Here is a 27,541-nt window from a genome sequence, read left to right on the forward strand (position 1 = left end):
CCTATTGGTTATGGTCCAGCATTACTGTTTTCCCCGATACACCATGGCTGGCTTCTGCCCCAAAGACTATTTCCTCCTGACACACCTTCACAAGACTCAGGAGAAGTCACGCAGGCTGCAGAAGCCTGAGATAACACAGAGGTACCTGCCCCACACAATTATCCCCCATGGAAAAGGGTCATTGTCGTGCAATGAGTAGACCTGCAACAAAACAAAATCAAGTCCAGGACCATCAACTGCTACTGCAGTGAATTTTCTCTCCCTACAACCCAACAAGTTGTGGCTGAACTGTGAACTGCACACTTCTGCGTGTTCATTGTAAGTTAACAGCGCTTTAGAACAAGGCTTTTTTACGTAAATAAAATCGCAAGCTCAGATAGGCTGCTTCTTTCAACACAAAGTACTTTGCCGCAATGTAGTTATTAGGGAAGCAGCAAAATGGTTGCACAAAGTTTCACGGCGTGCGGGACCCACGCAGGGCTGTGTTTCAGTTCCCTCTCTTGTGAGGGGCAGCAGCTGGAAAACCAATCCTGCCACTCTATTGTTGACATGCTTTTCCTGAAATTCGTGTTTAAATGAGAAAATCAACATAACCTTCCAGAGTGCATTTCTCAAGTCCTGGCTTTTTGATCCTCTCCTTATGCCTCAGGAGAATCCCAACAACAACTAACGGACAAGAGGCGCATTGAGACTAAAACTGCTGCTGCTTACTCTCCAAATCCTGCTATGTATGTTAAAAGAAGAGCCGGCGTGGAGCAGCCCTACATTTTTATGAACAGTATGTTTCCTGTGACCCATATTCTCTCCAATGCATGGCTAAAAGAGAAGTCATCTCTGCAAGGCAGGCAGAAAACTAAAGCTGGGTTAAATAATGGAAAAACAGATCTGCAAGTATGTCAGTGAATAAATTACTCAATTCAGTGAGGGGCCATTCTATTCATTATTTGTGAACACTTGTAAGATCATTAGTGTTCTTTAATAGGGTAGCCAATTACAAATGTGCCTGGCACTAATGTACAAAGTGCATTATTATAGATCCAGTGACGCAGTCCAAAAGCAGGAAATATCCCCCTCCACAAAAAGGCCAACAACAAACAGAGGAAGCAATTTTCAATTAACAAATTCAAGATTACTAATAGTCTGCGAGCCCTAAGAAGAATCTAAATTCATCGCACTCCTCTTTCCCTAATTAGTTGGTCATTTGCGGTGTCGCACTGCAGCACAGCTTTGGGTATCGTGTATCTCCAAGACCACCGAAAAACAGGAGTGGGCCAAGGGAGGGCACGGGGCTTCATGGGGATGGGCTGAGGAAAGACACAGTGTGGTTGTAGCGGCTATCGGGGCTTGTTGCTCCACTTGGGAGGGAGGTAAAACCTCAGACAAGTAAGTCCTTGTGAGCAGGCGGCACCAAGAATGGTCTCACATAAACAGAGCAGTCCTTGGGAGGTGGAAAAGGGCCTGAAATCGTGGATGAAGACCCACTCTAGCCTTGCCCCTTCCCTCTCTTCACCTTGGGCTCTTAGGGCATCTCTAACTCCTTCTCTATAGATAATATTTCATGGGTTGGCACTGCAAGTTGTAGTTGAGTGTTCAGAAGCAGCGTGGCTGCTCGGAGAGGGCTTTGCCTCGGGTGGCAGGAGAGCGGGTCTGGGGTCCCCTCCACCAAACTGCGCTGAGACCCCGAGCACATGGCTTCCCGCTTGCCTCCCCCGCATACCCACCCGCCAGCTCCCAGGAGCTTTCCCTCGATCCCGTTGGCACAGTGCCCAGCGAGTTGCAACCCTGAGAGGATCAGCGGCCTCTTGGGAACAGCTGGAACCTGAACACTAACCAAGCTGCGATGTCCTGCCACGGGGTCTGCAGCAGGTAACTTCGAAGATGAAGTCGATTGTGTTGCTACTTCTGCTGGGGGGCAGAAGGAAAGACACAGCCATTAACGCTGTGTGAATTAATGAGGTATATAAAAGCAGTACTGGAAAGGTGCTTTTATCTGATCCAAGGACATTATGTCTCCATAAACAAACAGAATTACTGAGTCAGTTCTTTGCTTTCAACACTACCGATGGCTTTAAAACACGAATACCATGGCAGACAGCTTAGACCCTTATGGTAAGATGAAATCTATCAAGCTATGTTAAGATACAGAAAGTCCATGCTCTGTCCCTTGGCAGTTTTTGAGACGTAGTAAGAAATGACTGGTGTGAAATATGTAGAATGACTCCAGGGATATATTTGTTTGAAACACTGAACCAGAGCCCTTCCTCCATGCCTGCCCAGCTGGTGGTTTGCATGAACTGTGCTACCCGTAGCCTGGGTAGCTCACAGCTTTCTTCCAGAGCTATTTTCAAAACCTAAAGCAGATGGCTTTACCTCCCCTTGTACGGGGGGCCACACCACCCAAGCAAAACTAACCTGTCAAGAGCAAAGGCGTGAACAGCTCGATCTTTCTGCACCCCGTGTCCACTCATCTCCCTCCACTGCTTCAGCTACCCCACACCTCCCACCACCTCATCCTCTTCTCTGAGCAGCAAACAGTCCCCAGGAACCCATGTTTATTGATTAAACATGTGTCTTCACTGTCTGGCTAACCGGGGACTCTCTTCCCAACACGTGCCAAACCATTTTTGGTTTTGAAACCAGGAGCCCTGACCCATGAGAGAGGTTGGTTCATACAAGGAGCTCAACCTGGAAGGTGATGCTTCTCCAGTGTTAAGGGGAGAATGCTGTAAGAAAGAAATTCCTGTGCATAAATGGAGAAATCTGCAGATTCCCAAAGGAGAAAGATGAGCATGACAAGGGATACGTACTTCTGGCTAGAACACAAGGCAATGCTCAGCAAAGGCTTCTTCATTTGGGATGGGGAGATTTAGGCACAGCTGCAGAGAACTTGCAGGTGGTGAAGGCAGTGTTTAGATGAGCACAAACTGAAGGGAGTCTGCTTATCACCGCTGTCATTTGAACCATAAGAAAATGGTGAGAGACAAAAATTGGCTGAATAAGCTTAAATTAGATTGAAGACCCATGCCCTGTTTATGGGATCGAGGAAGGGACTAAAAGCACACTAGAAATCTGGAGTTGCTAAGGACAAGGGGTTAGAGGCAGGTGTGGTAGCGTCTCACTGACCTGAAAGTCTCTTTCCTGGAGCTACCATGACTTGGCCTGAACCTTCTGCTGTGGGCAACGCGGGGTCTGCAGCCTCCTGCTGCCACCAGAGGGGACGGTGACTCCAGCCCTTGGGGCTGTGGCAACCAAGAGCAGAGATGAAGACACTGGTGCGGAAGGACCTCAAGAGCAAGAGGGTTTCAAATGGGGCACTGGGCAAGGAGCACTCACTTTCAAACAGTATCACCACTGATTTTTTTTTTTTTTTTATCAGCCTCAAAAAAGGATGCACCAGATGGTTGTCCAGTTTCAATCAAATCTGGCAGTCATCAGCCTTAATGCTAATTAAGTTTGTGTCAATTTTCATGAAAACTAGAAGCCTAGAGAAAGGCAGAGGCTCCCTAATGCCTCCTCCTTCCCCCTCCAAAGGGGATCCTGAAGTGTAATCTCATCTTTATTAGACACCGGAGAAGGTGTCCACGAGGAGAAACACTCCTCCCAGCCACTAAAATGCTTCCATCAGAATTTGCAACCAGCGCACTGATAAGGAGCCAGACTTCCTTCATCCTCGTGCTGACAGAACTACTTATTTTATATTACATATTTACTGAATGCTGAATTTCTGTGCCCCCATCCATCCCTCTGTCCTGTTCTTAGGCAGCACCTACCTCATTGCAGGCTGCCCCAGCAAAACCCGGGACAAAACATGAGATCAGTTGAGCTGCAGCTGGAAGTGTCTGACTGCATGAACAGAAATCTCCCCAAGTTACACTGAATTAACCCAGAAGGGAGACATACACCCTCCCTTCTCAGCTAGAAAGTTTGTGTTTCTCCTTTCTAAGAGTGATTAAAATTGCTGAGGTCTAAATACTCATTTGTGCTCTGGAGGCCTGACTGTAAATAAAATCACTGGAAGGAACAGCTACTTGACTGGGCACATGGAAGGAAAAGCAATGGGGAAAAGCAAAGTTAGGGTGAATTCTGTTGAATTAAAGTGGGTTACGCTCAGAGCATCCACATATCTGAAAATAAGCCCGTTGGTCACGCGGGGACCAGCGCCCACCCCATTTCCCCTGGCACCTGGCGACCGCTCTGCTTCTGCCCCACTCAGCCCCTTCCCCAGGCGAATTCCTCACCTACGAGGTCTCCTTCCCCATCTCTACTCTATGCACTTCCTTCGTTAGCCTCCAGCTCTGGCTCTTGCCCTAGCCTCCTTTGAGACCACGCACAACTCCCTTTCTTCATTTATATTGTTACCTCAAAGGTATTTTTAGCCCGTGACCACGTTGCCCCTGAGCCTTCCTTTTCCCAGACTCTGTAAGTTTAGCTCTCTTAGTCATTCCTCCCAGCATTCACGTTCTTCCTCCTGACCTCCTTGGTTTTCTGCCTCCTCCCGCACCCACGAAGACCAAAGCCACACAACTCAAATTGCTATTAGACCTCATTCCCCAAGACAAGGCTGCTCCAGGACCTCCTCCCCCCACCCCAGGACCACCACAAGCTTCTTGGGGGTGACCCCTCAGAGATGTGGATTGAGTTAGAAGACTTCCCATCACCAGCCCCCTTCCAGTTTCTCTAAACCAGTACTTTGCTCTTTACAACGTACAGCTTTATAGCAATAAAACTAACCTGGTTTTGCGTGGGAGCTCTTCGAGCCTTGCCAGGTCTCAGGGTCCAGCTCAGGACTGACTGTTCCCAGTAAAAGCACTTCCCAGGACCATAACTGCATCCTGGCTGGGACCCAGTCCCACAAAGCCCATTAGGTGCTTTGTTCCCATTCGAGCACCTGACTCCCACCAACTTCAAAGCTGAATTGAAACCTGCATGAATATTTAGGACTGGAGGTTGTCAACAGAAAGAAAAAGCCCAGCCTGAAATAGCTAACGACTCTGACACATCTATCTTATCCGAGAGATGAGCAGCACAGGAGCACCCTGGCTTGCTGTGCTTTATTCTGCTGTAGGGGGATGAAGCCAGCTAAAATAAATAGGCTTCAAATGGTCCCAGGTGTCCTGGGTTAGGAGGGGAGGGACCTTCCAGAGCTGGGCTCCACCTCAGTAGGCTGCTGTGGGGGTAAAAGGGGGTTTGGGGAATGGGGCAGGAGATGCTAGTGCAGGAGGTGGTGGGGGGATTATAGCATTTGGGGAGCTGTGCTGGATCACAGGTTTGGAGGAGATGAGCCCATCCTGCTCCAGGGGTGGGTCAGCCCTCGGGAAGGAGCAGGGAAATGGGATGCGATGCACAGGCTGGGAGAGTCCCTGCAGGCAGGAGTGGGGCAGCATGGGGAGCGATGGTCCTGTGGCTTTAGAGATGTAACAGCTCCAAACCTGCATGGAGGAAGAGTTTATTTTCTTCCCTGCTGGAGAGTGTTTTTTTCTTTTTTTTTTTTTCCTTGCTGAAATGTCAAAATCTCCAGGTTTGGCAAGCAAGACAACCAAACTCAATCACTAAAATACTGAAAAGCTTTAAAGCTAATTATGTTATCTTTTCATTACTGAAAGAGAGATTAAAAAACCCTTCCAAATGTAAAAACCTGCTTTCCAATTTTTTCATGTAACTTTTTTCTTTTTGAAAATGTTAAAGAAGGAAGATTAGGTTTGGGTTTTAATTAAGAAGGTTGCTTCTGATCCATGTTTCAGGTTAAAAACCGCAAGCATTCTGTTGGGAAACTGCCAGGCAGACCTGGCTCCATGCTCCTGCCTCTGTCACAGCACACAATGGGTCGTATGTGAAGAAAAACTCTTGAAGTAACTAAATGCATAGTTTCTCTGCACCATGAGCTTTTGCTGCAGGCCTGCTTCAGTCTTTCAGCCTGGACACCTGGGAAATCAAGAGAACATGAAGGGACAAGGGTTTATGATTTATTTATCTTTAACCTAAGGAAAGCTGGTGTAAGCTCTCTCTTCCCTCCTTTAATAACTGCAGAGCTTATGGGCAACTTTTGTCTTAGTTCATTAAAGGTAGGGGGGACATTTCAGATTGCTACAACTGGAAATATGTGAACAGAGAGAACAGAAACCCTGAAATCTCCCCACTGAGGGAGGTGGCGATGCATGCACGCAGCTGTACTGGACATCAGAGAACCCACCCATGAGTTTTCCAAACACAAATCCATGGGAAACTGGACTCCCTGGTTCTGCTGCTCGTGAAACTACTTCTTTGTGGGCTCCTTTTGGATCCCCCATGGGGAGCACCGGGGAGGCAGCGAGCCTCTGCTGAACGTCTCGGTGCTGGGGTATTCGACAAGGCAGGCAGGAGCGAGCCCCGGGCAGGTTCCCCTGGGCAAAACTGATGCTGTGTCTGCGGGATGGCATTTCCTCACTTCCAGCCTTATTTTCATGCAGCCCCTGTTTTGTTCTTGCAACTTTGTCTTGCGCACAGTGGTCCAAAGGATGTTCCTGTCCTCTGGGCATCCGGATGCTCTGGCTGTGCCCGAGAAACGTCTCATTCAGCATCTCCATGTACTCGCCTGGGTGTGCAGACAGCGGGCAGAGCAGGGGAGGGTGGTTTTAAAAATGAGCTGTGTTTGTAACCTGACAGCAGGCTGGCAATGGCTCAGCTGCCCAGACCACCCTGAAAGAGGGACTTCACCTCCACCTAAAGCCTCGGCCACCCCTCCCTGTCCCCCCTTTCCTGCACAATTCCCATGGTCCCCATGCAGATCTGTGGCTGGAGATGTCCTGAGGCACCAAAGCATATTGACCTGCTGCTGCACGCTTCCCTCCCAGCAATCGCTCTAATGGGAACCACTCAGAGCATCCAAGACGCTGGTGCAGCTCTGTTAATCACAGCCGCCTCCCGTCTGGCATGGGCTGCCCTTGCTCATCACCATGGTCCTTCAGGTCGGTGCCAGAGGAGAAGTTCACGCTGTGTCCTTGGAGATGGTGCACGTCGGAGAGGATCTGCCCACCACACTATGTGTGAGCAATGGCAGGGGCTGGCACAGGCAACGAACCCCCCCGTACTCCCACTCCACACTAAAACACAGGCTCAGAAACCTGCAGCCTTCCCTAAGTAACTGCTGTCAGCCCCATCAGCTCCCCACAGAGGTGATATTTGGGGATCACAGAGCAGTTTGGGTTGGAAGGGATCTTCAGAGATCATCTAGTCCAACCCCCCTGCCCTCCTCCCCTCTTTCCCCTCCTTGCAGCCCCATCCCCAAGGCTGGCCGCTTCCAGACTCATCGCTCCTAAGTGCTCAGCAGGCAGGCGCTCGCTGCGGCTGGCTGGGATTGCAAAAAGCATTTAGCAGATATAAGGCATGAAAATAGTGCCAGACAAGGGGTGATTAGAAATCATTTAGACTAGGCAAAACCAGGCCATCCTAAATTTGCTGGCAGCCTGACACATGGAAGCAGTGTTTGTGAACAGAGCTGAAATGAATTATTTGAAGATGCTGCAACATCTCTACGTAAAACATCCAAGCTGTGGGTAAATGATACCCGAGCACTCAGAAGCGGGCGGGCAGGAGGGGGTGTCTGGCTGGGAGCTCAGCGCCGGGCTCTGTTACAGCTCAGGTTTCTCCTTTAGATCAGCAATATCTTTGCAGAGGAAGAGGGGGGGTGAAGGCACAGGCCAAGAGGAGGATGGGGCACGGTGCAGCGCCCTGGCCAGAGCTGCTGCTTTTAAAGGAAATGAGCAAAACCCTCCCAGGTTTGGTCCTTGACATGGTACAAAATGCTGGGGGAGGGTCTGGCTTGCTACCCTCCTCCCTGAATTTGTACCTCTCTGGGGCAGGATTTGGCCAATGGTGGCTGATGCACTTTGTGAAGGGGGCACAGTGGAAGCAGGATGGAGAGATAAGACCCACCCAGGCACGGGAGGTTCTTCTCTGCCCTGATCAGCCTTTTTTACCCCCTTCTGATCTGGCCCACCATCTGCTTCCCACGGAGGTTTACTTGCCGTACAGAAAGCCAGTCCCAAGGATGAGAAGCTCAGGGAGAACAAAGCTCCTGCCTGTGGCTCTCCTTAGCCCCGCTGGGCCAGGCACTGCCCAGGCTGGCGTGGAAGCCCCAACCCCGCCTGCTCAGCCCTGGGTGCTCCACACCGTGCAGTTCTGCTCTGGGAAAGAGGCCGAGCCCAGCAACATGGGCTGGGGAGCGGAGCAGCGGTGGTCTACATCTGTGTCAGATGGAGAGCTACCCACTGGCAGCACAGCTTTGCAAGGTGAAATGTGCTGCGAAACTGCCAGGGAGAAGGCAAGTGGCTGCTGTTGGGACGCAGCTTCCAGTCAAAGATGTTGGTCAGTGATGAACCCACTTTCCGAGGTCACGTAGTCATGGACTTTGTGCTGCGTCTGCATCATTCCCTCCGCTACCAGAGATGGTTCAGCACCTCCATCACCAGCAGGCAATGGCAGGACCCACTTGGGTGATGTTCCCTGGTGATGCTGGTGTTCAGGGGACTGGAAGTGCACCTTGGCCTCCCTGGCAATTGGTGGCATCAGCTTCTAAGGGAGCAGGAATGGGATGAAAGGTCAGGAGATCTCCGCTTGGTCTTCCCTCATAATAGGGTGTGTTTTCAAACGCTATTGAAATGCTCTAGATGTCATCATGACTTTTGAGTCAACATGAAACAGGCACCTCACTGCCCACATGGGGTTAAGGTTCAGCAAAACATCCCAAGAGACTGGTGACAGACGAAGGGAGCAATGGGAAAGGCGTTGCCTTAACTGGAGAGGCTTTCTTGCATGTCCAGGCTGCCACGTAATGCTCCGCACCGGCGTGCCGGGAGCCGGCAGCCTGCCTGGGGCTGTGCTGCCTGTGCTGGGTTTCTGCGGGGACGTGCCCAGGCAGCCGAGGGGTTGCGGCTGATGCTTTAACTCGCCTCCAAGCGCGGAAGGGCAGCGGGTAGCTCGAATTCACCCAGCTCAGCATCTGCAGCATGGATTCTACTTGTAGTCTTGCAAAAGCCTTATAAATTTTTTAGAGGAGCCCAAAGTGCCTGCTGAGTCAGCCAATCAGCTCTGGTGGATTAAGGAAACTTATTTTAAATTATTAACAGCGCACAGCCAGACACGAGGCCCGTGGGGTAGAGGTGGGAAAGGAGAAGTTACTCATTCCTCCTTCACCAGTGGGTGCTACAAGAGCAGCCAGCACCAGGCTGGGGCCGGGCAGAGGTGTCCGCTCATACCTTGGAGGATGGTCCTGTTCATGGAGTCTTCCCTTCCCCATCAGGAAACCCCAACGAGGCATCAGTGCTATGCTGTGCGTGGGTGTGCTTGCACCTTGGATGTCCCTTTGGGAAACTGGATGCTGGTCCACATCCAGCCCCCCCGCACCTCCCTCTCCTTCCCTTTCCTTCCAGATCCATTGGTTTCTCAAACACCCTCTTGAAGAGCAGATCGGCTGTTCAAGAGCAAGCCAGCCCTGATGCTCTTTGACTTTCCTGCAACCTCTAGTAATTTTCCCCCCAAAAGCTTTAAATTTCAGGTAATATAATCACATTTGCAAACTCTAGTCTCCAAAGAAACAAGAGTAAGCATTTTGCAGCTCGTGAGGCTGTACCCTTCGCTTTGCTATGGATGTGCTGCCTGCCAGGGCCAGGCTTCACAGAGGTGGGACGTGGGGCTGGATTTCCTCTCCTTGGCAGCGATTCCAGAAGGACTTTGTTCCTCTTTCCACGAGATGGCATCGCTGAGACTGCTACGGAGGGGAAGCATCCGCCGCGGCGTCTGCAGGGAGGGCAGCGACGAAAAAACAAAAAGTTGCTAGGAAAAAATGCCTCTGAGTTCTTGGTTGTGAGGTCCCAGCACACTTGGCCATGTTTAGGGTGTCACCTGAGGGGGAGGAATTGGAGGAGAAGTCAGTGTTTTAAAATGCGTCTCACCAGCACAGCCCTATATATCACCTGCCATGGGCCACGCAACACCCACCTGCTTTCTCACGGTGTCGATGGCTCTCAAATCAATTTGAGTTCACTGCAAGGTTTGCTGAAAGCCATCTGTGGCCCAGTTCAGGGTGATGTTGGGTTGCTTACAATTTTGGTCGAACCCCAAAATGGGTCACCCGCCCCAAAGGAGGCATCGTCCCCAGTGTGCCTGCAAGCCCTGTGGGGTCAGGCAATGATTTGCACATGGTGGGTCATTGAACCAATCCCAAAACCCAGGTCCACAATGAGTCTTCAAACCCAAGGTTTGGGGCAAGGCAGGTCATGGCTTCATTTGATTTTGATTTGAGATCCCCAGAAATTCAGCCTACTTGATTTTCTTTTTTGAACCTCATGCTTTGAAGTGGGTCTAAATTAGAATATTTCTGTTGATTCTGTCTCTCTACAGAGCCTGACCCAAACTTCCCAAAGCAGGGGATGCTTCAGCTGCAGACATCTCACTTCAGGGCCTGCCTCTTCTTTCTGATCCTGCAGATTACCTGGGGTACCAACCGCGCTGAAACGAGGCTGAAAATTTGGACCTGCTGTGAGCCATGAGCAGGTTTGAGTTAAATCCTCTGGGTTTTATATTTTTCCTTTTCTGCAGCTATGCCATTAATTACCACACCACTTGTGCATCGTTCCCAGAGCATCTTTCACAGCTCCCCTGGCATATTTCTATGGAAACGTAGCTGTGGTTTTGTTAAACTTGTTTTTGCTTTTGAAATCGCTATAGAGGACCAGGTGCAGACTTTGCACTGCTCTTCTCTGTCCCTCACCTGACCCCACAATTGTCCCCACTCCTGCTGTGCCAGGGACTGGCTTCCACTGGGGACCAGAGAGCTGGAGGTTCCTGCACAGCACGGGAGGGATGTTCCCACAGGAGTTCCTGTTCCTGCTGCCTTTAAGGACGGAGGAAAAACGTGCATATGATGATGTTCTCCTGCCTTGCTTGAAAATACCCAGGAAGGGGCACAAGTCTGCCGTTCTGGCTCAAGGACAACGTGCCTCGGGAGCTGGGAAATGCAGGAGGAGCTGGAAGATGAGATTAAACCATCAGTGGGAAAACAGCCTTCTCCCGCGGTCGTGCTGTGCCTGGAGGGATCCCCAGATCCCCTTCCAATTTGTGGCATGCCAAGGACACGGCACTTCAGAGAGCCCAAATGCTGCAAAGACCTTGGGCAACAAATCAATTTCTATGGAGGAAGCTGGTGGCTGCTGGGGGCATGAAGAGGGACGAGGAGCCTCGCTGGCCTGTGCACACACTTCTGGGGAAGGTGGTCAGTGAGCCGGTCAGACTGGGGCATGGGATGGGGACGGTGTTGGGGGGGCAGGCGGCGGTGGCTTCGTGCAGCGTTCTCTGTAATTCAGCTTGGTGTTGGCTCCTTGAGGCTCTGCCTGGGGGCACTGAGCGCTGCGGAGCATCAGGTGTTAATTAGGATCATTAAGGGCTCCTGCAACACAAACAGTAATGACACTTGTGCCTCTGGAGCTCTCCTGGGAAGGACCGCGCGTGATGCCGTCCTCCACAGAGCCTGTGCGTGGCATCCGCTCCCAGCGCTGTGGCTTCTCCTAAAAGCCAAGTCATGAGCACGGACAACCTCAGGATGCCCCAGCACGCTGCTAGCCCCACCTTCAGGGAGGAAATGTCCCTTGGAAATGTCCCCAGAAGCACCCTCACACCTCCTCCCTCCGCCTCCCTGCCCCGCCGCACCACCTCCCGCTCTCCCCACGCTCGGTGCTCCCACCCCTTCCCCCTCAAAGCACCCGGCTGTTGCATTTTGGTCAGTCCTACACACTCGGCAGCCACAACCCTTTGGACTGGGACAGCTGACACTGGGTGGAGGGGGGAGAGGTGCAGACCTTGCCCCAGGCTGCAAATTTGCAATGGGAGCCAAGACACAATTCTGGGTGAAGACTGTGAGTTTTGGGGCTTCTTGGGAGTCCTGAGTCACATCCGGGGTCCCCCTGGGCTTCAGGGGGAGAAAAGTTCCTGTCATGTTGTTTGGAAAGGGCTGGAGGATCCGCTCTGTGTGAGGCAAAGAAGCGTGTAGAGAGAAGGCAGCCTTGGCCGCTTCTCCCAAAATGATGGGGTATTAAAAAGAATAAAAGCAATGCTGCCAGCCCTTCAAGGAGGCATGGGGTATGGTATTTTCTCTCTTTAAATGGCATAACTTTAGGGGGTTAACTTAAGCTTATTTTGCATGGAAAAAATTATAGTAAAGGCCCCGATAATTGCTATTAGAAGGTTAAGGACAATATCAAAACCCAGGCTGCTGTAAGAGCAGCTCCTGCTTTAGGCCGGGGGAATCAGACCAGACACCTGCATCGGTCAAGAGGCGAGAGCGGGGAGGGGCTGGGCGCGGGGTGACACCCTGAACATGGGTGCCAAGCTCTCCTCCTGCCTCCAAATTCCCATCCCAGCCCCGCCTGTGCCCGCCCCCACCATCTGCTCTAAGTGGGACTACAGGAAACCCATCACAACCAGCCCTCTCAAAGACAGACGCACACACAGAGCTCCACACCTTTTGGGTTGGTTGGTTGGTTTTGTTTTTTTTTGTTTTTTGTTTGTTTTTTTTTTTCCACTGTGGATGTTGTACCAGTTTTATTGGTAAAATTAACATGAAGCCTCACAAACGCTGGAACATGCTTTTCCTTTTAAAGAATTTCCACTGGACCTTAATGGTGAGCATCCAGTCGTTGACATATAAACTCTTACAAGCTGATGTGCACACATGCGCCCGGGGGAGACGGTGGCAGCGTCCTGGTGTCAGGGATGGTTTCTGCGCGATGCACTGGGAGCCCACAATTCATTTGCCAGCCTTCTGGGCCTTCTGGGCAGACTTGGTGACTTTACCAGCCCCACCGCTTTTCTTCTCCACGTTCTTGATGACGCCCACGGCCACGGTCTGCCGCATGTCACGGACAGCGAAGCGGCCTGTGGGGTGGAGAGAGGGGGGACGTGAGCGAAACGCGGCCGCCTTGCCCTCCCGAAGGCTGAGATCTTCTGGATGGGTGACGGTGGGATCTACACCCACCACTCGTGGTGCCATGCGTTACCCCTGTCCTTGGGGCAGGTTCCTGCAGGAACGAGCCCTGAGCCACCAACGCCTGCTCTGACCGCCAAGCTGGCCTGACGCTCCTCTCTCTCTTTAAATGGCAATTTATTAAACTTAAATCACATCTGCTCTCTGCAAGCTCCCGGCATTGCTAAAGCTTCCAGATGTGCAACATCATCCAAGGAAAGCACGGCACTTCCCTGCGTTACAAGGTGTCCTCTGCTGAGCAAACTTCCCTCTTTCTTCTCCTGACTAGTTGTGTTTTAGGGCAGAGACGGGGAAGCTGAAAAATATTTCTGCATTCAGAAACTACCAGGGTTTAGGAACTTTGAAGGAAAGGCCCTGTTGCTCCCAGAGGGAAAACCCAGCCCTGCCTTTGGAAACCCAGCTCAGCAGAAAGCCCTTCCCACCCCATCGGCCCTCACAAAGTTCATACATCAGATTTTGCACCCCCAGCACGTGGGGGAGCAACCAAACATGCTCAGCTCCCTCCCCAGTCTAACTGGTGGGCAATACTAGGAGAGGCTCAGCATGTCTGGTGTGAGCTCTACAGTCATAGAGACTTCACGCTTCTCTGCAGGAGACCTCAAAAGAGCCGTTCCCTTACCAAGAGGTGGGTACTGGGAGAAGCTCTCCACACACATCGGCTTGCCGGGGATCATCTCCACGATGGCTGCGTCGCCCGATTTCAGGGACTTGGGGTTGTCCTCTAGCTTCTTGCCGGAGCGCCGGTCGATCTTCTCCTTCAGCTCGGCGAACTTGCAGGCGATGTGTGCGGTGTGGCAGTCGATGACGGGTGAGTAGCCGGCGCTGATCTGGCCGGGGTGGTTCAGGATGATCACCTGGGGGACAGAGTAGTGTCAGGGCACTGCTGGGAGCCGGTGGATGGTGACAAACCGTGGTGGCGGCACCACCAGCTCTGCTGACCTGAGATGTGAACTGCGCTGCCTCCTGCGGCGGGTCCGACTTGCTGTCCCCGCAGACGTTCCCGCGGCGGATGTCCTTGACGGAGACGTTCTTCACGTTGAAGCCAACGTTGTCCCCGGGCAGAGCCTCGCTCAGGGCCTCGTGGTGCATCTCCACGGACTTCACCTCAGTGGTGATGTTCACAGGCGCAAAGGTGACCACCATGCCAGGCCGCAGGATGCCGGTCTCCACCCGCCCCACGGGGACTGTGCCGATCCCTGCGGAGACAAGGACAGAGCAGAACAAAATGTAACCTGCTTGGCATATCCCTGGGCCAGAGCCTGGCTGCAGCAAAAGATATCTCCAGTGATTTTCATCAAAGACCATGTTTACTTCTTGCAAAACAAACGCCCCCAGATTTTAGCTCCAAGATCAACATTAGGGTCTTCAAAAATACCCCAGCTCTGTCCTTTCTACCCAATGTCTTGTAAAAAAGGAGTAACACCAGAATCAGAAGGCCCTGAGGAACCCATGTGCCCTGGAAGCTCTTCCTTTGCAGCAGCTGTGGCATCTCCTGTGTGGAGGACTGGGCACGTGGCAGCGTGCATGCAACAACATGCTCCATATCCCTGATGGCCACATCATTAGCATGGGATGAAGCCCAGCTGTGCCAGGGAACGAGGGTGGCTGATTAAATGAAGGGGACCTTTTACACCCTGTGTCATCACGAGACTTCAGGAAAACTCACCTTTGGAGTCAGGTGAAGAATCATTAAGAGAAACAACCTTGAAAAGAGGTTGGGGAGGTTGGCTGGACCCATCTGCTCCTCCACATCCACCCTGCTGCCTCCACCCCCTCCAATCCCAGGGTGTCTCTGCTCTCTAAGGACCTGCCTAATGGTAAATCCATATCTCTTTCCCCCAGCTGAGCTAGGGGAGGACACAGACCTGCTCACCACCTTTCATCTTCATTGCAAACAAAAGACTGCGTTAAAAAGCCTGCTAAAAGCCATGTTCAATCCCTGCCTGGTTCCTGCAGTGCACACGACCTTGGAAAAACGTGGAAAAGGGCTGGAAACGGTTGTGCCTGCCTGATCCAGCAGCCGGGGAATCAGCAGGGCTGCCCGCTGCTGCCAGCAGGTCAGAGAGCTCACGGGGTATTTATAGCTTAGAAAAGTGTCCCCATCACCGCTCCAGAGGGAAAGGGAGATGTGCCAACCGACACGCTCCCTACATGGCTGGCACCGTGGTCCAGCTCGGCAGACGGAGGTGCTGGTGATGGACACCAGCATTTGGGAAGCACGGGCAGACTGCAGCCAAGCCGCCGTGCACCAGCCTCACCGGTGGCCCTCCCTGTTGGCCTTGTCCCTCATCCGGGCCCCAGCACGTTTCTGCTGCCTCCATCTTGCCCTCTGGGACACCCAAATTTGCAGCCGTTTTGGCATCACGTACTCCCTGGGGAGAGCCCCTGCTGCTCCTCTCCGGTCCCTGGGCACCTTCGGGCATGTTGCCCTCCAAGCCCAGACAGCCCAGCCTCAAACGAGGTCTTTGCCCTGGAGCTAACAACCTTCTCCCCAACGTTATCTCAAGTTTGAGTCCAGTTCCTCCTGTTTCCCAATACCTGGAAATGTCATTCCCAAATTCCCATGGAACAAAGACTCCGGTTAAAGCAGAGGGAAGAGGGACAGTGGCAAGGCTTTTGCTCACCTCCGATCTTGTAGACGTCCTGGAGGGGCAGGCGCAGGGGTTTATCTGTGGGGCGGGTTGGGGGCAGGATGGTGTCCAGGGCCTCCAAGAGGGACACCCCACTGGCGTTGCCTTCCTTGCGCTCCACCTTCCAGCCTTTGAACCAAGGCATCTGAAAAGAGAGCGGCAACAACACGCACTGAGTGTGCCCGTCCTCAGCATCCAGAGGTGATCCCAGAGAGACGTCCCACCAGGACAACCTTCATGGAGGCAGTCCAATCATGTCCTGGCTTTACCTGGGGACTGGGGAGCTCTTTTCACTCCACCATCCCTGCAGGCTTATCTGCACCGCCTTGCTCAATCTCCCCCCTCTCTCCTAGAAACGTGCAAAACATCCATTAACAGGAGAAAAAGGATGGACATGGTTAAAACCAGCAAACTCACGGTCCCATTCCCAACACCAACCTGTGGATGTTGCTTTCCCGTGCCAGCTGCCTGGATCCTGCCCTCCAGCAATGATGGCACAGGGACCACAAGGTCTCCAGCCAAGTCCCAGCTACAAAGCGCCCAACCTTCAGTCCTGGGAACTGAGTTTCTTCAAGGCAAGCCCCAGACAGACCCTTCTCCCTGCTCGCTCCTGCTATCACCCCTCCAGGGTTTGGTTTTTAAACCCTGGCTTGGGAGGATGCGCTTGCACTAGGGCTGCCGAGGGGCAGGGTCGTTTTTCACAGATGTTCTCTGCTCCTGCCCTGAATTGGACTCTTGAAGCTAAAATTGGCCAGAAAAGAGGCAGAGAGGTAGGGAAATGTGCTCAGCAGAGGCCATGGTTTGATGCAGGGAATCACAGTGCTTTCTTGGGGTGATGCTGCACATCTGGAAGCTGTAGCAATGCCTGGGGCTTGCCGGCAAGAAAAATTCAGTCCTGGGTCTGAAACAACCCTGATACAACAGAGATCAGAGGCTGCAAGGTCATTCCCCCTTCCTCTGCACAGAGAGGTTTAGGCGATATTTTCCCACTCAGATGTAAAACGCTGCCTGTGTGCCCCAGCTCCATCGCACACGTTATAGATGTGGCTTTTCCCTTCGGCACCAACATCAGTGGCACAGTGCATTGAGTACGGGGCTGGGGCTAGGGGTGAAACAGGACCTCCAAAGTGCCCCCGGTTTCACAGCCATCCCTGGAGGACACGGCCATGCCAAGGCTGGTTTCCCATCCTGCAGTCTGCACCGCTTTCGGGAAGGAGCGAGGGGAAAAGCTGGGTCCAGCCAGGGAATTCAGCCTGCATCGAACGTGTTCAGGTCAGCCTCCCTCAGAGGGTCACGTCTGACGCCGATTGCCCTCCTTGGTGACAGCGGCAGGAGGACCCTGGGGACACTTTTGCAGAGGGATCCTTCCCTGGGCACTGCAGCTATTGCCACGCAGCCGGCCCCAGCTAACAGCTCAGCGAAATGATAAATCCATCCAGCCGGTGACGGAGCCGCATGTGATGCGCAGGATGACTCAGACCTTCCCCCCGCCTGCTGTCGCACGGCCCGACACGCCGGGCAGGCGCCCATGCCACCAGCTGCCCCGGCGGCCGCCTGCCCACGGGCTCTGCTCTCGAGGGTGACGGCCACCCACGTGCCCGCAGCTCCCGTCCCTCTGCCCCTGCACGGCTTGGGGACATGGAGAAATGGCAACCTGTGCCCCGTGACGCCTGGCTGTCAGAGTCGTCCTTTTTCCTTTCGATGCTTTATGCAGAAAACTTGACATCCCAAGAATCAGATAAAGACGCTCTTTGACACCTTCTGGGAGCAAATTCAGCCTGAGAAACCTCGGCATGGCCCCAGGGTGAGAAGCATCTGCAAGACCTGGTTTGTGCTGCCTCCTAGGGCCACCCAAGTAAAACCTCTCTTACGTACTCCCCAAATCTGCTTCCCAAAGAGCAATTCCTGTTCTACCACTCTTACAGCAAAAGCAGGATCTGACCAACTGCCGCAGCCAGACAGGCGAAGCTGCAGGCTCAAGCCCCCATAAATAACAGCTGAGCTCCAACTCTTCTGCATCCCAAGTGCATTTTACAGAGCAGTCACCTTTCTCTGATTTTACGCAGCCCATGAGCATCCCAACACACCCACCCCACACACCCCAACGTCGAGGCTGCAGCCCCAGGCCACCACGCTCCCTTGCACCGCAGGTTGGGTGTGTTTGGGTTGCAGTGTCCCACGGGGTGAAAGTCTTCCAAACCACGCGAATGGCCCAGTTCTGTTGGCTGCAGCCACAGAAAGCTGGCTTCACATAAAACCCCGTTTGCCAAAAAGCTCTCAAATGTCAAATTTTGATGCAAGCACAGCCCAGCCGTCACTTTTTGCAGTTGGCCTTGGGCTGCTGTGCAACAGGGACATGGACTGGAGTCTCCCACACAGAGCTGGCTCCAGCCTGACGTACCACCACACCTCCCCTCGCCCGGAGGTGACAGGAGCTGCAGGGACGTCACAGCTCTAATCCCCACTTTCTGATAAGTCTCCTGACAGACAGACAAGTCACTTGACTGCCTTGTGCCTTAGTGAAACCCTGCCAGAAATTGCAAGTGAAAAAAATCAGAGCTTTTTTGTGTGAGGAATGAGAGGAGAGATATCTACACTGGCTTCCTGCTCAAGCTGTCCTAGATGGGATGCAACACGGGAAAGAGGCGTCCGTCCCAAGCCGGTGTCCTGGCAAGGCAGGATAGGGACCTCCTGGGGACCACAACATGGGGAGGACCTGCACCCTCTCCAGCAAAGCTCATGCTGATCCAGCTCTCTGGCCAGGCTTTCTTCCCAATTCCCCAGCTCAGGCAGCTCCTGGGAACCCACCCTGGAGCCAGCTGCCTCCTTACGGCAGAGGGTGAGTTATTTCAGCCCCTGCCTTCTCTCGGGCAGCGTATCATGTTGAGAACATGCTCTGAGACCCCTCCGGAGGAAGGGGGCCATCAAGGTCCATCCTGCTCCGTGCCTCCCCTCTGCAGCCTATTAATAGGAGAATTTTTTGGGATCATCTTCCCGGCCCAGCAGCTGCTGACATTTGGAGCCTGTCTGATTTGAGGCACCCAGGAACTATGCGGCTGGGTTTGGCATGGCCGCGGCTGACCTTTATCCCAGCTCTGCTCTACAGGGGACAGGAATCTCCCAAGCACCCCCAAAATTCCTTCTTTCCAAGCCAGCCCCAAGTGAGCTGCCTTTCCCGTGCAAGGCTGTGAGCTGCGTTTCATGACGGTGTGAGCTTGCATTGCAGCACTCCTCCAGCTCAGGCTTGCAACCCTTGACTTCCCTCAATTGCTGCTATACTCATACGTTGCCTCCCTCATCACAGAGCCCTGACCCATAATCCACAAGCGAAGTCCTAAAGCCCTCTTAAGCATCAAATTTCCCATTGGTTTCGCAAGGGATGGCTGGGGGTTTCTGGTCTGAGCAACTTGCTCAAGGTCACCCAGAAGCCAGCAGGAGGGCAGAGACCTTCCTCTGGCCAGAACTTTCATTTCTTTAGAAGAGTAAAGCTGGGGTAGCTTTTTCTCCAAAAAAACAGTGTCAGAGTAACAACTGCTACTGGCAGCCTGCTGGCCAAGAAGCCCCCATCCTTCTTCAAGCTCTTCTTTCTCCCCTGCTGTCATATGAAATAATGGCAAGGGCCCACCCAGAGCACCCTGCCTTTGTGTCCCCACCATCCCCATCACTGATGCACAGATGGAGAAATCTTGTAAAAATCAACTGGAGAAAGACCAAACCCAAATGGATGCTCTAGGAAACCATCGTTTTGGCATGGGAAACCTGGTACCTCCCCAAGCAAAAGTCACCTTAAGAAGGGAGATCCCAGCACTGGAACCAGAGGTGTGGCCACCACAGTGGCATACAGCACCAATGGGAAACAGCACCCGATACCCAACACATGGGAGCCCAACTGCATGGCTGGAGCTGTTACAAGCCTGCGATTAGATCGTGTTATTTCCTTCAGAAAACAATGCCCTAAAAACACACATGATATTCCTGCTGAGAGTGACAATTGCTGTGGATGGCTCTAATGTTACCATGGGTCTGACGATGCGAAACCTTCAAATCACATTTCAGAAGCAAAGCCATCATCGCTTGAAGATGCTCACGTTTAGCCGCGGGGGTGTCTGGCCACGGTACAGCACCCAGCGTGCCCAGGAACAGCGCGCCCATTCATCCTGCTCGGCGCAATCACAGCTACGTGACAAACACATCTATGCTGGCAACGCGGGCCATTGCGCACAATGGGCGCAGGAAATGTGCCTGCGGTTTTCAGAGCACGGAGGTCAGCTTCAGCTTGGATCAGGATAGTCGGGATGGGGGGGAAAGTCTAACACAACGCACACACTTACATTGGGAGAGGGCTCCAGCATGTTGTCTCCATGCCAGCCTGAGATGGGCACGAAGGGAACTGTGGCTGGGTTGTAGCCAATCTTCTTGATGTAGGCGCTGACCTCCTTGACGATCTCGTCGTAGCGTTTCTCGCTGTACGGGGGCTCTGTGGAATCCATCTTGTTGATGCCCACGATGAGCTGCTTCACTCCCAGGGTGTAAGCCAGCAGGGCGTGCTCACGAGTCTGCCCGTTCTTGGAGATACCGGCTTCAAATTCACCAACGCCGGCAGCAACAATCAGGACAGCGCAGTCAGCCTGGTAGGAGAGAGCTAATGAATTGCTTCTGTCCCCAGAGAGCACTGCTCCTGGTGACAGCCCTGAGAGCTTTGAGTAAGTCCCGGATGAACACTACTCATGGCTTGGAGAGACCTCCCGCTAGTTACTACCCATAACCCTGCTGATCTACCTCAAAACTGACCTAACTAAGTTATTTCAGACTTGCCAACTGTGCATGGTTTTGCAACGTGGGTTGGAAACTAGGGTAGGTCCCTCCAGGTTGCATGACTCTAACCAGGACTTCATCTTGATCATCCAGGGATGTACAGCCAAGGCCTTATCTAAAACCCTACCGAAGTCTCGCAGATAATCTCCCTGGGTGATGGATGAGACTACAGCCATGCAAACTGTGTTTCCTGGCTTACTTCTGTACCCAGAGACCACAGAGAAGCTGCCTGGGTTTGACGGAAAGCCGTGCCCGGCCCAACTGGCATCGCAAGGGGGAACCACCCTACCCTGGAGTTTGGCAATGTGATGTGGTTTATGGGACAAAGACAGCTGTTTCAAGAAAAAAGAAGGAGAAAAGACCCATGGAGTCTCCTTTAGCCAATAAAACCTAAGGGATTGTTGGAAGTTTCTTGTATACCTCAGTTGGCTGAGTCTAAAATAATGTGGGAGACACCCTCACACAAAGGCTTGTAGGTCATAGCATCCCGCCTCCCAGAGAGGCCATGTTTGTCCTCACCTCCTGCAAGTAGGGGAAATGGAGTGGAGAAACCACCTCTCTGAGCCCAAGGAGGCCCTTTCTCCCAGACGCCCAGGGAGGTGCAGGACCATGGCGAGCTGGGTCACCTGGTGCTACCCAGGCTCTTGCATGGTCCCTGCACAACGCCACTTGATGTCTGCTGTCGCAACTACCCATCTCCAAAAGAATTCCAACAGCACCTACGTGACCCTGGGCTCATCAGCAAGCCTCAGCCTCCCACCTCTGGCAGCTCCCCACCCCCTGGCCACCATTTCTCACCTGGGAGGTCCCGGTGATCATGTTCTTGATGAAGTCCCTGTGGCCGGGTGCGTCAATGATAGTGATGTAGTACTTGGTGGTCTCAAACTTCCACAGCGAGATGTCAATGGTGATGCCACGCTCACGCTCGGCCTTCAGCTTGTCCAGCACCCAGGCGTATTTGAAGGACCCCTTCCCCATCTGGCCGACACAAAGGCAAAAGCTGGTGAGAAACTCAAGCCCACAGCACTGGTGCCAACAACCCACCCTCCAGGGCACATCCCAAGCTCACATAGGCAGAGCGTCACGTTGCAAACATTGAAGGCAAAATTCCCTACATCCAATGGCAATGATCTATTTACCAATAAATACATGAAAGGAGATATTGCTCTCAACGCATTCCTCAACAGGACGGAGAAGAGGCTGGAAGAAGAGCTGTGAAGTGAATTTGTGAGTGGATGGGGAGGAGCTGGAGCCAGTGACTCATGAGGTCTCCTCCGTGAAATGCCATGGTCCCGCACTGCTGCTGGGAAATCATGGTGCTACGGAATTACACAGCAACGGTGGAAAGCTTCTTACTGTTGCATTTTAATCTACTAAGGAACCAGCTGGTTAGTGGGAAAGGGCATTGCTGTATGAGCGAGCCCATAACTGACAGGGGTGTAGGAGGGGAATGGGTTAAAAGAAAATGAAAGGCGCGATGGTTGCTATGAGCAGAATAGAAACGTGACTGATTTTTGCCAGAGTGTGCGAATTCACACGAAAAGCTACTGTGAGCTGCAGCCAGACCAACTGTTGTTGCCAAATGGCCAAAATCTCAGCCAACATTGTAATGCATAAAATCATGCTAGGTGAGATTAGCTTCAGTAAATGCCTCTGTCCTGTGATAAAGCACATTCCTTGGTAAAACCACGATGTCACTTCTGAACCGCTTTCTCCTTTGGGTCGGCGTCCTTTGATGTCATGCCATCAGGGAGAGCCGGACTTACCCCCGGCAGGGAGGTGGTGCTCCCAGCCTGAGCTGGGATCCTGCCAGCGTGGAGATGGGGCAGGACAAGACCACCCCTTGCTGACCACACTGTGTGCCAGGGCAGTCTGGGGAGCCTGGCCAAAGCAAAGGGTTAATGGGCATTAATCGTTAGCTCTTGGCCTCAGACGCGAGGTTTTGTTTAAGACGGAAAATGGAATTTAGGTCATTTGCGGATGATTTAATGGGCTCTAACCGCTGTGCAAGGACAGAGCTGTGATACCCTGCTCCCATCCATCCATCCCGAAACCACCACAGTTTCTTCTGGAGTATCAATGCATAAAATTCATTATGGCCAATTATAAATCACTGGTCCAGAGGGAAGCGCTTCCTGATCGCAGGCAGCGAACGCTTCAGCGATGGTCCTCGCCAAGAAGGCTAACGCAGCAGCACATCTGGACCTGTCCTGCCCGCGCCTGGCTCCCGCGCCCCAGCCCATGTACCGGCCCATTTACCTAACAGCGGAGCGCGGCGATGACTTTGCGCCTTGCTCTGGAGGATTACGGGCAAAATCCTGAAGCCAGGGGCAAGCCTCCCCCTCCTCGGAGGGGACACCCGGTCGAAAGGGTGATGCCCCATCCCCGCTGGGCAGCTGGGAGCCTCGCGCCTGCAGGAAGGGCAGTTGGGGGGGTGGAAAAATCCAGAATCAAGTCTTGGCTCCTAAACATCCTCCTGGCATCGGGCTTAGTGAGGGGACAGAGCAGGAGCTCAGAGGTTAACTCTTTCCAGCATGCACATCGAACCCTTCTCTTGCCAGGGGAAACGGGAGGGGGTCATTAGAGTGTGCTCATTTACTGCTGGAAATGGCGGAGACACACCGAGGAACAGTGCATTTTGTGCAATCATTAATAATGGGTAGTTCTCGGGCAGGAGCTCAATCAGCACATCCCACAGCCTTTCACCCATCGGCAGCCTATTGCTTCACTTCTGGATGGGGAAACTGAGGCACAGAGCAGACTCCTGGCTCTCCACGGGAGCTGAGTGGGAATCAGCACCTTATTGCAGGCACCCACAACCATGCACACAAACAGGCAGTCATCTCGTGTGAAACCCCCCCGGAACCCGGCATCATATATAACTCAAAGACAAATGAGATCCTTTATTTAGCAGTTTCCCTCCTTTCACAGGGTATATTCAGTTACCCAGAGCTGTTGTTGGGAAAAAAAAAAGCCAGGGTATTATCTAGCTTTGCACAATACCTTCCCTGTTCAGCCAGAAACAGCCTGATTTTCCTTGATCAAACCCCAGCGGAGGGACAGCTTTGTATTTGGAGACAACAAATACTGATTTTTTTTTTTTTTTAAATAGAACAACTCTTCTTTCGGAGATACTGTTACCTCTGCCCCTGAGTCAAAAAGAAAAAAATAATCCTTTCTCTTTTCTCTTAAAAACAGTATCAGACCCTGGGTTTTTTTGTTGGCTTTTTGGGTGCACGCAGGCCTCCATTTCCTGCGAATGCCACCTAATGGAAGAAAACCCTTCCCCAGCCCTGCATCAGAAAATGGAGTCTGTAAGCTCAGTCAATAGGCTATTAATAGCAGCTTCCAGTCCCCGCGTATTCTGGCAAGTCAGTGAAAGTGTCTGTTCAATTAAAATAGCTGCAATCACATCTACAATAACCTAATCACGCCATAGCCGATCTGTAGGTAAAGGGGGGAAATATATAGAGGGATATCAGCGATCATTTTAAACTGGGGGGAGATCCATTTTGTACGAAGGAAGAAGCTCTTCGCTTAAGGGCTGGGAAAAAGGGCTGACAGAGAGGCAGGAAAATGGGTGGTTTAGCTCGGATGCTATCGGCAAATTCAAAAGGTTAAGACAGACAACAAAACATCTAATCAAGAGTGGCAGCTCTGGAAACCTTTTCTTTTTTTTTTTTTTCCATTGAGATGTGGGATCTTGTGCAGAAAAAGGAAAAAAAAAAAAAAAAACCACAAAACATCGAGGGATATCTGCATTAAAGATTCCTGGAACGATGACGACAAGCCATCTTCTGAGAGCCCAGATATGCCCTATCAGTAACACAGCCAGGCTTTTCCTGGCTCACCCACCTCTCTAGAATTTACCATCATTAATTTCCGAGAGCTTCCAATTCACGTTTTTCTTCCCAAGACTATTTCCTCCACTTTAATCTCTGTGTTTGCCACATTATAGGTTTTGGGTGGTGCTGTACTGTGTGACAGCCAGCTAAATGCATGCACTATTATATTGCTACAACTGTCACCATTGTAAGAGCTAAACAAAAGGATTTAACTTAAATGCTCATACTTCATGCCAGTTTTTCTATATTAAAGGCTACCCATCAAGCTACGCATCATATGCTTGAGAAAAATGAGCCTGGGGTTTTTAACAAACGATCAAACGAGTGGTCCAGCTGATGCCGCACCTTGTCCCCGGCAGGCACTGGAAGTAGATGCTTCAGAGTGAAATTCAGAGGGTCCTGCACTACACAGTGAGGGATTATCAGGTTTTTCTCCTCATGCACAATATTTAGAAGGAATTTCATGCCCTGAAGCACCATGGTTTGTGGCTTTTCCAGAATCCTGGCGATTACCGCCAGTTCCCTAACCCATCTTGCAGACCTCGCCGTGCCCCTGCCCTCATTAACGGCCTGCGGCGGGGAGTCCCCCAGCTCCGAGAAGAGGGTGGCGAGCGCCCAAATGGCCTATTTTCCCAAGGCCAGCGAAGTCGGGAAGACCCGGGGGTGCAAGAGGGAAAAAAATAGATGGGAACAAAGGGAGAAAGAGAAGGTACGAGAAGGGCAGCGCCAGGAAAAGGGGAATATTGCCCGTGGGACACTTGTGGGGCATCAGTGTGGAGCATATCCCTGCGGGTGGGAGTGTGGGGTGGGGGGCACGCTGAGGGACGGGCTCCTCACCTCGGCAGCCTCCTTCTCAAATTTTTCAATGGTCCTTTTGTCAATGCCCCCGCATTTGTAGATGAGGTGCCCGGTGGTGGTGGATTTCCCAGAGTCCACATGCCCAATGACGACGATGTTGATATGCGTCTTCTCCTTCCCCATGCTGGTGGGCTACGCGGGGCTGGCCGGGGTGGGCGGCGACGGCGGGGAGGGCTGTGGGAACGCAGTTGCGTTTTTGGGGAGGCTGCAGGGAAGAAGCAGTCGCGTCAAAAGATCCCCCGTGACAGCACCCTCCCCGGCCATCGGGGATGGTTCTCCTCCCTTCACCCCCCCTTCCTGCTGGACCATGCGCCCCATCCCGTCCGGGGGTGCCGGGCCCCGTCTGGCAGCTCTGCCCGTGCTGGGATGGAGCCAGCCCACTCGCAGAGGAGGCCAGCCGGGCTATTTCTGGCCGCCACGTACAGCCTCCAAGTCTCAGCAAGATGCCACGTTTTTCGGCGTCTTGCCCTCCACCGCCCTCCTGGAGACCCCCAGTTCCCAGGGCTACGTCATCGGTGCCTCGAAGGTGCCCTTCCTCCTCGGAAAACCTTCCTCCGGCTCACGGCTGCTACTGCTGCCTTCTCGGTCTTTCCAAACCCGAGGGCATCTCCTCCATGTTGTGGGTGCCCTGGGAGGAGCCATGGGTGCCCGTCCCTGCAGCCTGCCCTCACCGCTCCCAAGCCGCGCACGGTTCGGGTGACAACATGGTGTCCGCAAAATGGGACGGACAAAAATAGCCCTCGCCCGCTCCCCCGAGCAGGGCTGCAAATAGCGGGGCTGCCGAAAGCTCGGCGACGCGGGCTGAGCCTGCAGTGGGGGGGTTTATTATATTTTGCTGCCATGAATCTGGATGAAACAGAGGAAGGAGGCTAAAAACACAAATCGATATATCCAGGGAGCTGTTCTGGCATCTCCCAGCGTTACCATGGCTCTGCAGCTGCTACACAAACCCAGCACAATTAGGAGCTTTAATTTGACGTCTAATAAAATCCAATTTTACGAATCTGCCCATAAAAGCAAAGGAGGTCAGGGAGAGTTTGCTGCTCTAATAGCGACTCAGTCATGCGGGCAATAATACCCCCCGTGAGAAGCCTCCCAGGGCAGCAGCAGCCCCGGCTGCCCAGTCCCTCCCCTGCCCTTGAACAGCTCCAGCCCGGATCTGGCCATTTTGCGGCTCCGCCGAGACGCCCGGTCCCCGGCAGCGCCCAGCCCTGGGTGCGGGTCCTTCTCGCCCGTGCGCACCCACCCAGGGTGGGAGATGCGGGGTCACTTTGGGAACCGGGGATTTATTTGATTATTTTTTCCCCCAAGGAGCTAAAGCCTTGGGGGGGAGCGTGTTATTTCCCACCTCCGGGAAGAGGCACCTGCGGGATGAAGGAATGGCCCAGCCCCATCCTCTCCCTCCCTACCCGGGGGTACCCCCCCACCCCAGGGGCCGGCAGCACCAGCAGCACCCCATGCACACACAGCACACGGGCGGGGGGGGTGCACTGAACCCCCGCAGCCCCTGAGGCAGGACACCCGCCCCCCCCAAAGTCCGGTGCCCCTCGCTGCGGAGCGGCCCCATCCCGGCGCGGCGCGGCCCGGGGGGGTCCCGGAGCTCTTACCGGAGCGGCGGTCGGGGCGGCAGAGGCTGCCAGCTTGGGCTCCGGCGGCTTTATCTCCCCGGGAGGGGCCCACCTATTGACGGCGGCAGCGCAATGCAGCGACCCCCCCGCACTACGGCAATGCGGTACCGGGCGGGGGAGGAGGAGGCGCGCCGGGGGGAGGAGGAGGAGGAGGAGGGAGGGAGGGAGCAGGGGGAGGCGGCGGGGGTGGGGAGAGAGACGGGGGACGGGGCTGGGAGGGAGGGAAGGTGGAGGGATGGGAGAAATGGAGGGGTGGAAGATGGAGGGATGGGAAGGAGGTGGAAGGATGGGCGATAAAGGGATGGGAGGAAGATGGAGGGATGGGAGAAACGGAGGGATGGGAGAAATGGAGAGGTGGGGGAGAGATGGAGGGGTGGAAGATGGAGGGATGGGAAGGTGGAAGGATAGAAGGCAGAGGTCGGAGGGAGAAAGCAGGATGGGAGATAGAGGGATGGGAGGAAGATGGAGGGATAAAAGATGGAGAGATGGGAGAGACGTGGGGATGGAAGATGAAGGCATGAGAGGGAGATGGAGGGATAGGGGAGAAGGAGAGATTGGAGATAGAGGGATGGGAAGAAGGTGGAGGGGGAAGGAAGGGCTTTTTGGAAGAGAGGGGAAATGATGGAAATCCTGGTCCACGGGGAGTGGGGTAGATGGAGGCCAAGTGGGGCTTGGACCCCCATGGATCCTCCTTGGCAGCCTGGGGGTGAAGGGACAGGGCTGGCATGGGACAGGGGTGCAGGGCCACCA

The 27,541-nt window shown here is 53.2% G+C and overlaps 2 protein-coding genes across 2 annotated transcripts in view; both read right to left on the minus strand.

The window, feature by feature from the left end:
- Positions 1–27,541, minus strand: part of PCMTD2 (protein-L-isoaspartate (D-aspartate) O-methyltransferase domain containing 2) — a 201,532-nt gene that overhangs the window by 84,339 nt on the left and 89,652 nt on the right. The window lies entirely within an intron of this gene.
- Positions 12,551–27,360, minus strand: EEF1A2 (eukaryotic translation elongation factor 1 alpha 2). The gene is made up of 8 exons (XM_075166734.1): positions 26,771–27,360; positions 25,143–25,368; positions 21,259–21,438; positions 19,977–20,273; positions 15,640–15,790; positions 13,955–14,211; positions 13,635–13,869; positions 12,551–12,906 (listed from the first exon to the last, which is right to left on the minus strand). Exons 2-8 carry the CDS (start codon positions 25,284–25,286, stop codon positions 12,779–12,781), a joined length of 1,392 nt encoding a protein of 463 aa, XP_075022835.1. The 5' UTR covers positions 25,287–25,368; positions 26,771–27,360; the 3' UTR covers positions 12,551–12,778.

The sequence above is a fragment of the Calonectris borealis genome, chromosome 17 (assembly GCF_964195595.1).
Source record: "Calonectris borealis chromosome 17, bCalBor7.hap1.2, whole genome shotgun sequence".
NCBI lineage: Eukaryota > Metazoa > Chordata > Aves > Procellariiformes > Procellariidae > Calonectris > Calonectris borealis.

What these genes read in the sequence shown, in the direction of transcription:
- EEF1A2 (XM_075166734.1), bottom strand. Translation starts at nt 25,286, where the DNA reads ATGGGGAAGGAGAAGACGCATATCAACATCGTCGTCATTGGGCATGTG. An exon ending in TGCTGGAGCCCTCTCCCAAT is followed by an intron (nt 15,791 to 19,976) that starts GTAAGTGTGTGC and finishes CTCTCTTTTCAG; the next exon opens with ATGCCTTGGTTCAAAGGCTG. An exon ending in GGACGTCTACAAGATCGGAG is followed by an intron (nt 14,212 to 15,639) that starts GTGAGCAAAAGC and finishes TTGTCTCCGCAG; the next exon opens with GGATCGGCACAGTCCCCGTG.